The 11712-nt window shown below is 38.9% G+C and overlaps 1 protein-coding gene across 1 annotated transcript; it reads right to left on the minus strand.

Moving 5' to 3' along the window:
- Nucleotides 1-1274: 1274 nt before the first annotated feature.
- optn (optineurin) lies at nucleotides 1275-11010 on the minus strand. Its single transcript, XM_079817837.1, has 14 exons — nucleotides 10493-11010; nucleotides 9642-9785; nucleotides 8946-9139; nucleotides 8710-8856; nucleotides 8565-8629; nucleotides 6301-6411; nucleotides 6131-6209; nucleotides 5809-5924; nucleotides 4521-4670; nucleotides 4300-4384; nucleotides 3897-4052; nucleotides 2323-2465; nucleotides 2156-2241; nucleotides 1275-2071 (listed from the first exon to the last, which is right to left on the minus strand). The coding sequence occupies exons 2-14, from the start codon at nucleotides 9772-9774 to the stop codon at nucleotides 1965-1967; spliced, it is 1572 nt and encodes a 523-aa protein (XP_079673963.1). The 5' UTR covers nucleotides 9775-9785; nucleotides 10493-11010; the 3' UTR covers nucleotides 1275-1964.
- Nucleotides 11011-11712: the final 702 nt, after the last annotated feature.

An 11712-nucleotide genomic window follows, 5' to 3' on the forward strand; every position in this document is an offset into this window, starting at 1 on the left:
GAAGCTGGAGGTGTGGGACAAAGACCTGAATTTTGATGATCAATTGGGCACATGTTCCAGGTCGGTGCAAAATGGGTCTTTCACCATTCCTTGCTATCTGAACAAAGGAACCCTGTTTTACAGTTATGAAGCGAAATAAACCTGTTCTAAATCTGCAGTTTGTAAAGCTACTTTGAGACTGATAACAATAAAGCTGAACAGTAGGCACTGCTCTCTCTCTGTGAATTTGCACTGTTTGAGTAGGCTATATTCATTTACTTTTTACTAAAATGCTTTTAATCTGTTTACTAAAAAACTAACAAAGTGCATTCACAATACAATACAAATAAAGCCATAAATCAAATAAAACTAGATGCTACTTGAGACTTCATTAGGGGTAATTTTATTCAGAATCACCTCATTCTCAAATGTTTTCCTGCTCTAGATTTATTTCCCATTTGCAGCAAGAGCAAGTGATAAATCCCCCCATTAAAGTGCAAATCACAGATCTTATACTTGTAAACATTATCATTTTGTACTCGTTTTTTTGCTACAGAACGGGCAGTGTAGGCTATAGCTACAGTAAATGCATCCCTTAAGTCAACTATAGAAATCTGTTCTTGCTTCTAAAGAGTAAAAAGCGGATGACTTAGAAATGTGGATAATGAAGATTCGTGTGACTGCCAAGCAAAAAACGTCCATACAAAATGGTTAGTATCACTATACTATATTTAAAGTATTCGGAATCCATACTGTATTTGTATTTATAAGACATAAAAAAAATGGCGCGTCCATGAGTCGCGGGGATGTTACGAATGAATCGATCGAGTCGAATCGTTTTGAATGATTCACTCGCGATTCAAACGGCAGCGGTTAAAAGATTTAGACAGATTAACGATATTAATTGCTTTTTGTTCATCACATAAAGCTATCATATGTCTTGATAAGGATATGAATATACCAGACGAGTCGAATCAGATTACTTTGATGATACTTTTGTGATGGTTTTTGTCGTTTTTTAGCGTGACAGACCAGTGAAGTTACTCATTTACTTTCATTACAACGACAAGAAGATCGACCTTTAAAAATGTCCTCTTGTCTTCAATTGAAAGTTATCCGTACGGATTTCGACATGAAGGTGAGTAGCCTAAATGACAGGTATAATGATCACTTTTGGATGAACTAGTCCTTTGATATGCATGTCAAGGTTGATATTATGCAACATACTGCAAGGCCTTTTACCCAAAATAACATCAAGAGCACATTACCGATAGAGCACGACGAAGACAATCTTTATGAACTTTAGAAAAGTATTTATTAGATTTAGGCAGGTATTAACAGACAGACACTTATTCAAAGTGACCCCCAAAACTTACTAACTATACTTATCAAACAGGATAAAGTGCTTTAACAGTTAAACAGCTCAAACAAATAAAATTAAGAAAAAAAGTTGATCTCTATCTGTATAATGTTGGGCATTGAGAGTATAATGAAAATATAATTAACCACCAACTAAATGAGACTTCAAGTCTTTCAAACGAATGAATCTCTCAGGAACATTTAAAGTTAATCTCAAACAAAAATAGCTTTGCAATGAATAATATAATATTTCACCCACAACAGAATAATAGATTTCATTTGTGTGTAATATGCCACACTGATTGCCCACCTGCTACATAATATACTTTTTCTTGAATTGTCCTAAAGCAGCTTAAATTAACGTTTCTGTTATATAAGGTGTATTTAGATTAAAGCCAACAAGTCAGAACCGAAGCTACACATTTAAGTTCTCATTCTCAGCCTCGACCAACATCTAGCCTATTGATCTGAAACCATCCACACTGATAATGTACAGTATATTTAGGATGCAGGGTTTATAGACCTGTGTTATTAAAGCATTATGTTTCAGGGTGCTCGAAGGTAACGCTATCAAACCACTCATTCACATATAGGGGGGGATCTGGTGTGGTTATTAGGCAACAGGCTCAGATGATGCAATCCATGATGTGGATCTGCAGAGAGTCCAGGTCAGGTAGGACTTCCCCACATTTGGGACAAGCACGTTCTGGAATATTCTGCTGCTGCCAATCACCTGAGGAAGAAAGAGGTCTATGTAAATTGTCCTCTCGCTGTACAATATGGGCTTGGGCTCTTTAAGGTAAGGGACTACTTATACCTCCTTGCATGTGGTGTGGAGACGCGGGGCCTTGTGGATTGGCCCCACGTGGCACATGTCTCCTTTGCATCTCGCTCATGGAATGCCTGAGGCATGAAAACAAATTTGTTTTAAGTTTGTACATAGGTCACATGTGAGTGGGTAAGTGTTTGAAGTTTATGACGTACCTGCCAAGTGATTCCATCTCCTCCTGAAGTTGGCTGTTCTGTTTCTTCACGTACTCCAGCTGAGTGGCCAAACGCTCTTTCTCCTCGTGAATCTTCTCACGAGCTGCTCGTTCTGCGTAGAAGTCTGAGGAATATATCTCTGCCTGTATGTGTACACACACAAAAAAACAACACAATAATTACTAGCAAAAAAAGTGGGAGGATGCAGTAGGGCTGGGTATCGATTCAGATGTTCCGATTCGATTCGCAAACTCTCAAACCGATTCGATTTCGATTCTCGATTCGATTTTCGATTCTCGATTCAATTTTGATTCTTGATTCAACTCAATGAATATAGATTTAATACAAATACTATATTTATAAAAAAGAACAGTGAACAAGTTTACAAGTGGGTAATTAAAAAGAAATTAAGAGCCACAAACCTGTATATTAAACTCTTTTTAAAAATTTTAGGTACACTTGTGTACAGTAAAACAGAACCCATCTCTATATTTCAAATGCATACAATTATGTTAAATACAATACAATTGTGTTTTTATGGATATTTTTTATACATTTATTCTAAAACATGGATATTATATAACACAGGATATTGGATGATTTTCAACAATTTTCAGTAAAGGACAAGCTTTTCTTGCGATTTAGCCGACCGTCATTCAGACTCTGTCCGTTTTTATGAAGGCTTTTTCCTCCAGGGGCGTCTGTGCTTTGATTTGTGCCCCAGATGATGCATTATATTTCGTCACTATCTCTATTATTTGCGTGCCTTCCTTAGATGCGATTGCCATTCGATTTTATCTTTGCGACAAATATATATGCGATACCGGGCAGGGAAACCCCCGGGACAGAGAACCGGGGCAGATCGAACGAGACCAGTTGAAACTTTAACCGGCTATATCTCGGAAACGCGGAGGCGAAACCGTCTGTAATTCGGGTCAATCGTAGTGCCTGACGAGGCCTTTCGAAGATCGAGGTCGTAACCGGGAATGGGTGCTATCTTTGCGGGGTGCGCCGCTCGGTCATCTCTCCGCCGGGGGATGAGACGGAGCCCCCGGCGTCCGAGCATCCCTCTGCACCACTCGTTACTTTTCATACACGAGATGTGCGTTCCTGGACACAAGAAGTTGCCGTGGTAATTAACAATTCCTTAACGTGCTGACTTATGTGGACTAACTTTTATTTGAGGAAATCTGTTTATAATATAGGCTAAGCTATTAGGTTTGAATTATTGGTCCTGCGCTGTCTATTGACTCTATTGACTGTTGATTTATCATTTGTGAGCCGCCATTTAAGCACTGAATGAATGAATGAATGACAGGCGCACCTCTCGCTCCTTTGCAAGGCCAATAAGAGGGTGACATCTAGTGGAGAAGAATGGTAATTAGATTTACATTAATTTTATGTTCAAATTTTACAAAATAAATATGGGGGAAAAAATCGATTCTTGGCCTTTGAGAATCGATTTTGAATCGACCACATTTAAAAAAGACGATTAATCGAAAAATCGATTTTTTTTTGCCCAGCCCTAGGATGCAGACATGATGTGATATTTGGCCGTACAATCTCATTTGTACCTGAGCCTGGAAAACAGAGACCGTTTCTAGGTCCTTTTCCTTCTGGAAGATTTCCATCTTCATCTCATCAATCTTTAGCTGTTTGTCTGCCAGCGCCTTTTCAGCCGTAGCAAACCTGGTTTGGAGGTCAGCGTACTCGTCCTGTGATACACTACCCTGATCACAAGAAGAGGTAAGAAAGATGAATCATCAAAACACTCAGCATACAAAAGGAACTGCCTTAAAAGTGCAAGCAAAGTTACTTAATACCTAAAATGATGGTTTTATTTAGGTTCTGTTAACTACAGATATTCTCATCTGGCCAAATGCAAGAATAAATGAAAGACTGAAGTTTCTTAAGTAAATGGAAGCTGGTGCTACCCCATGGAAAAGTCTCAGAAATGACGATTTCATCATTTTATACCTCTTTCTTCTTCCTTTCCTCTTGAAGCTCATTGTAGTCTTCAAACAGTTTGGTGTAGGCATCTTTCAGCTGGTTTAGGTTGTTCCTGGCCAAGTAAGATGAAAGAAGACGTGATTATTATGACACCTGCGATCGACTTGGGGCTATGTTTCCCACGTGCAACAAAAAAAAAAAAAGTATGTTTCTGTAGGCATCAGATGGAGGGAACAAGCTGCACTCACTTCTCATCCTGAGTTTTCTTCTGTTCCAGTTTAATAGCGGCCTGGAGACTTTCCATCTGAACCTTCAGACTGTCGTTCTCAGCCTGGGCCTTCTGTTTCTCTCCGAGCTGAGTCCTTGCGGTGCCCAGATCCTGCTCCAAATCTTTACACCTGCAGAAAGAGCAGGAGATTGGAGAGCTGTAGATCTTGTGAAGCTTCAAGTTAAAGTTACAAGGAAAAACTGTGCACCCAAAAACTATTACTGATCACATTACTGATCACATTTATGCTCTATGATTCTAGTTAAATTAAATCAATAGGCAAGCACAATCCTCTTGAGCCATTGAGTTGTTAGCACACTCTTTGGGTGCTTCGGGTCATTGTCTTGTTGTATCTAACCACAGGCTATTCAACTTTTAGGTGACCTTACATACAGAAATGTATTTTTAATTATATACAGTGGCTGTGAAAAGTTTGGAAACTATAGTCTCTTCTGCTCGTCAAGGCTGCATTTATTTAATAAAAAATACAGTAAAAACAGTAATATTGTGAAATATTATTACATATATAAATTGATTTATTTGAATATATTTATTTTTAAAAAATTATTCCTGTAACGGCAAAGCTGAATTTTCAGCATCAATACTCCAGTCTTCAGTGTCACATGATCCTTCAAAAATCATTTTTAATATGCTGATTTGCTGCTCAAGAAACATTTCTTCTTCTTATTATCAATGTTGAAAATAGTTGTACTGCTTAATATTTTTGTGGAAATGGTAATTCAGAATTCTTTGATTAATAGAAAGTTTAATGACCAGCATTTATTACATTGTTTTATTAAATGTATTAAAGCATTTATTAAATAGTAACATTATAAATATCTTCGCTGCAACTTTTGATTAATTTAATGCATCCTTGATTAATAAAAGTATTAATTTCTCTCTTTTTTAATCTTACTACCAATGTTTGAATGGTATTATTATTTCCACAACGTTCAACACTGATCATAATAATAATGATGATGAAATAATAATAATGATGCAGAAAATTCAGCTTTCCCGTTACAGGAATAAATTAATTTAAAATAATTAAAATAGAAAACAATTATTTTAAATTGTAATATTTCAGAATATTACCTTTTACTGTATTTTTGATTAAATAAATGCAGCCTTGGTGAGCATAAGACACTTTTTTGAAAAACATTACAAAAAATGTTAATGTTTCCAAACCTTTGTCAGGTACTGTATATGTTTTTTTAATTAAATATCATGTAAAAAAAAATGCATATAAGGTTATTGGTGTTTCTGACCGGTCCTGTAGGTTTCTTTTCATGTCCTCCGCATCGTTTAGTTGGATCTGAGCTTGTTTCAATTCATTACAGAGCTTCAACAACTGATCCTCCAGATTCTTCACCTCAGCGCTTGACTGACAAAAACAAACACACAAAATTTGCTGCTTCCTCAAATTAAATGTAAACTCAAAGTTGTTGCCACACTCTAAACAATGCTCTTTTAGTTTCACATTTCAGACAAGACTGTCCTCGAAGACAACAACCACATGGATGTTTTGATCAAATAACTATTTTTTTTTTAAATTCTAAATGGATTGCTATGAAAGCTTGATTATCCTACATTGATTTCAGTTGTACAAGGGAGAGACGTCTGTGCGCTGCTGTCAGCGTGTTCCAGTCTGTTCTCCAACTCTGCAATTCTGCAAATACACACATATGCACATAGAATATAAAAGACACTGAAACACCTTAAGTTCTGTTGCTGAGAGGGTATGTGAAATGATGGCCTACCTCCCACGTGCCTCCTGAAGCGTTAGCTGCAGTCTCTCCTTCTCATCAGTCTCTGCTCTGAGGGAGTGAAGCAGCTGCCTCACCGTCTGCTCCTCCGACTCAGCATTTGGCCTGTGTGTACGCACATACATGTGCTTAGTTATCAAAATGAGGACCTACTATAGGCTTCTATTGTGTTTTTTGTAATTACTCCAGACTAACCATGACCCACCCTCTTACCTTAAAGGGTTAGTTCTTCCACAAAAGAAAATTCTGTTATTAATTACTCATGTCGTTCCAAACCCGTAAGACTTTGGCTCATCTTCGGAACACAAATGAAGATATTTTTGATGAAATCTGAGAGCTTTCTGTCCCTCCATTGACAGCCTATGCAACTACCACTTTCAACCCCCAGAAATGTAGTAAAGACAGCATTAAATTAACCCATGTGACTCCAGTGGTTTAACCCCAATTATATGAAGCAATCAGAGTGATTTGTTTGCACAATTTACCAAATATTAATCTCAAAATATGTTTATTTTTATTTTTGTGCAAACAAAGCTTGCGCTGCTTCATGAAATTGGGGTTAAACCACTGGAGTCACATGGATTACTTTAATGAGGTCTTCACTACATTTTTAGGGGTTGGAAGTGTTAGTTGCATTTACCACTCTAAAAAATGCTATTTAAAAGCAATTGGGTTGTTTTATCCCAGTGAATGGGTCGTTTTAACTCAGCACCCAATCACCCAATCGCTGGGTTAAAACAGCCCAATTGCTGGGTTAGTCCATTTTCAACCCAACTTGGGTTGTTTTTAACCCAGCATTTTTATGTAGGTATAGGTTGTCAATGGAGGGACAGAAAGCTCTCAGATTTCATCAAAAAGATCTTCATTTGTGTTCCGAAGATGAACGAAAGTTTTACGGGTTTAGAACGACATGAGGGTGAATAATTAAATGACAATTGTCGTTTTTGGGTAACCCCTTGAAGCAGGCGTCTCCAAACTCAGTCCTGGAGGGCCGCTGTCCTGCAGAGTTTAGCTCCAACCCCGAATAAAACACACCTGAACCAGCTAATCTGTTTCTTACAAGGCCCTAGATAGACTTATGGTGCGTTCAAGTCCTCCTGGGATGTTCGTATTTACGCGGTGAGAAGTCGTGTTTACGACATCATGCGCGTTCAAGACTCTGGTCGGAGCAAGATGGCGGTGTACCTTCTTTTAATGAATTTCTCGAAAATACAGCAAGGTTTGTAAACTCTGCTTATAGAAAATGAAGAACAAAGAATGCTCATCTGGTGAGTTTGAATCTTTTACGTTTTTAATTAATCTATGAAGCCACTGTAAACTGTATTGCTATATATAAGGCTAATTGTTATATTACAATGCTAGCTTACTTTGTAGTAAATGACAAAGCCTGACAGTGTCACTGCTAAATACCCGTTATATTCAACTACAGATGTTGCATCCATTGATTCCGCCATGTTTCTCACTGACACGCCCCCAACTAGTACAGATCGGGGCTTTAAGAAAATCCCGAACTTCCCACTGGTATTTATGACTTTGAGGTGGCACTCATGTGCATTCAACTCGCAAATAAGATCTTTACAACATGAGATGAACGCACCAACTGATTAGCTGGTTCAGGTTTAATTGGGGTAGGAGCTAAACTCTGCAGGACATCGGCCCTCCAGGACAGAGTTTGGAGACCCCTGCTTTAAAGGATTAGTTCACTTCAGAATTAAAATATACTGATAATTTACTCACCCCCATGTCATCCAAGAGGTTCATGTCTTTCTTTCTTCAGTCGAAAATAAACTGTTTTTTTTTTTTTTTAGGAAAACATTCCAGGATTTTTCTCCATTTAGTGGACTTCACCGGGGTCCAACAAGTTGAAGGTCCAAATTGCAGCTTCAAAGAGCTCTACACTCTCCCAGCCGAGAAATAAGGGTCTTATCTAGTGAAATGATTGGTCATTTTCTAAAAAAAAAACTAAAAATGTATATACTTTTTAACCACAAATGCTTGTCTTGCACTGCTCTGCGACGCGCCACACATTACGCTATCACGTTGAGGTTTTCCTCAAAAAACTTTTCAAGATTTTCAACTGAAGAAAGAAAGACATGAACATCTTGGATGACGTGGGGGTGTGTAAATGATAAGGAAATTTAAATTCTGAAGTGAACTAATCCTTTAACCCTTAAAGACATTTGTACTTGTTTTATTTATGAATCAGTTTTCCAATTTAAGATGTAATGTCCCCAAAAGTGTTTAATCGCAGCGCTTACATGCAGAAAGCAGATGGGTCATTTAGTGCAGTGGGAAAATCTCCGGTCACTTTTAAATCATCTTCCTGTGCAAGAAAGTACAATGAGTGACAAATTGAGCAACATGCTGTCCCTTCGTTGTGTTTGTGAGTGTATGCATACTTACAGCTATTCTAATCTCAATGAAGGAGTCTCTAGGTGAACCTTGTCCCGCTTTGAGCTGGAGTTCAGAGTTCAGTGCTACCAGATCATTCTTCTCAGCCTGAAGACGACCAATCTGACCCCTCAGTGCCTCCAGTTCAGTGTGTAAACACTACGGCAGATATTTAACTTTAGTCCTTTTAGAATTGATTATATACTTCGGGGGGGTATGGGGTTTTTTCCCCAACGTATCTAGCTCACCTCAGCTCCACTTTTTTCCAGGTCTACCACTCGTTTCTTCAACATCTCGTTCTCTGCATCCATAGTGTTGAGTCTGGTTTTGGCCTCGTCTAAACGTTGCTCCAGGAAGTCTCTCTCCTTCTTTTGGTTCTCCTTCCATGCTGACAGACCCTCAAATCTCTCCTTCATGGACATGTTGGTCTGTTTCAGGGCCTCTATTGATACACATAAGGACATTGGATTGTTGTCCATGATGGAGTGTGTTTATGTATTGCGATTGTGACTGAAAAAGAAACGTCCGAGACTATGCTGTTTATATCAGTGTTTCACAACCCTGGGAGAATTCCAAAGGGCGTTTTCGCACACTTGAATGGCATTTCGGGAAGGGGACGCCATTTGTTCCAAACAAAACTGAATCGCTTCACGAAGGGCCATCCCACAAGTCCGTTAGCGAAGGGAACATGCAATAGTCACTTCAATTAAGTAATTTTAATAATTTATGGTCATGTTCTGCCCTTCGGAGTGAGTAGGGCATAGGGATGCTCACTTCTGATTGGAATTTGCCCCCTGTTCCTGGAGGCACATCAACATTCCTAATCAAACCTACCCAATTCAACTCATTAGCAAGACTCCAGATGGATCAGATAAGGGAAACATTGTGTACTGTTGGTGTGCCTCCAGGAAGAGGTTTGGGAAACACTGGTTTTAATATCTCACCCTTCAGTTCTCTGTTCTCTTTGATCAGGGTGTTCATTTGCTGGAGGGTCTCCTCTAAACTGCCCACATTCCCCAGGCCGGACCCGCGTGTGTGACTGATGTCCCCGTTCATCATCGATGAACCAGATGCCATGTTTTCGGTGTCTGTTGAGCAAGAGTGCGCCATGTTATGAAATACCACAACATGACTTATTAGAATGGCTTACACTCAAATATGCAATCATAAGCACAGAATGTAAAGTGAAACTTAGGCTGAACTGACAAATATTCTAGGCGAATATATGCTTTAGCATAACTATAAAAAGAAAATATTCATGTTACAGCCACCACAATGTAATAAGTAAAAAGTGTAATACATTTCATTTGCACCAAACTATATTTTATACTCGGTCCGACTGACTGGTTTGGAGGATTGTCAGCGAGTTAATGGTTTCAAGATCGTTCTGGACCCTGCACAAATCTATCATATGGCTTCAAACGAGATTGAAATGTCATGAGTGTAGAGGATGATGACAGTCATTTCTAGGAGAATTAGTCCTTTAACATTTGATTATATTAACTTGTGAAAACACACACATGATGTAGACTGGTAAACAGAGTTTTACTTTGGTTTCCTCATAGGATTGGACGCTATTCTAAATGCTGACCGACCCAAGAGGTTCCACAAGACACCCAATAGTGAATTCACGAGAAAGCGAAAGTTAACGTGGAGGACATTTGCAGTAGAAATGAACTAACACTCGTTAATCCCCGCCCTAATATGTAACACAAGTGCGCGACGTATTAATATACTCTTTTAAGATGTCAAATGTGAAATAATTTGCTACATTAAAGAGAGTTGCGATACTCACCAGGCGTTCACTTCTTGTGCACACCAACTTGTTTTGAGAAATGCTGCGTTTCCTGATGCAGACGTCAGTGAAGAGCGATGAGCGCACAGATCTGTGATCAGCAGGATTGGTGTGTGTACTGTAAGCGTTATACAGGTCAGTGTCTATCCACTGTCATAAGGCTCTACGCTGAAACGCTGCTTTCATTCACTGCACTGAACCAGCTGACGGTGATGTCACGACGCGGCCCGGGATTTCCCTGCGCCTAGCCCTGCTGAGGTCGTTCCAAATGACGCAGTGACGCACTCCGAACTGGGACAAACGGAGGGGCTTTTCGACGCCCTTATGATTCTAGTATAAGAGTCATACTTTCCTACTTACATGATAAGAAATGTCGTAGGCGAAGTTACAGCCTGGCTCTTTCCTTCCATATACTGAAGGTTGTTTATGGGGTTTGCATAAAACGCTTCAGTAATAACAACAGATAGGCTGCCATTATCATCATTATTATTTTAATAAGAGTCGAGTTAGTAGCCGGTAGTGTAACCTTTTGTTGATGCACTAGATGGAGCCACCGAGACAGAGATGAACAACTATCCTAAGTAATTTGCATGCATTCAAAAACTATAGGCATATCTTTACACAGTCAAGTTAAAGGGATAGTTCATCCAAAAATGAAAATGACCCCATGATTTACTCAACCTCAAGCCATCCTAGGTGTATATATGACATTCTTCTTTCAGTCGAATACAGTCTGAGTTATGTTAAAAAATGTCTTGGCTCTTCCAAGCTCTATAACGGCTGTGAACGGGGTCAACGAGTTTGAAGCTAAAAAAAGTGCATCCATCCATTATAAACGTACTCCACACAGCTCCGGGGGGTTAATAAAGGCCTTCTGAAGTTTGTGTATGGAAAATATCCATATTTAACACGTTACAAAATTAAAATATCTAGCTTCCGCCTGACCTCCTTCCATATTCAACTTAAGAAAAAAACATAACTGGCGCGACATATGACATCAAGCGCAGTAAGCGTTTTGAGCTGTGAGAGGCGTTACACTTACTTTGTACATTGAATATGGAAGACGGTCAGGCGGTGTTAAATATGGATATTTTTCTTACACAAAAAAATAGATTTGCTTCAGAAGGCCTTTATTAACCTCCTGGTGCCGTATGGATTACTTTTTTGGGCTTCAATTTTTGGGCTGCCATTCACTGCTATTATAATGCTTGGATTAGCCA

This window comes from Gobio gobio (assembly GCF_949357685.1).
Source record: "Gobio gobio genome assembly, chromosome: 5".
Taxonomy (NCBI): Eukaryota; Metazoa; Chordata; class Actinopteri; order Cypriniformes; family Gobionidae; genus Gobio; species Gobio gobio.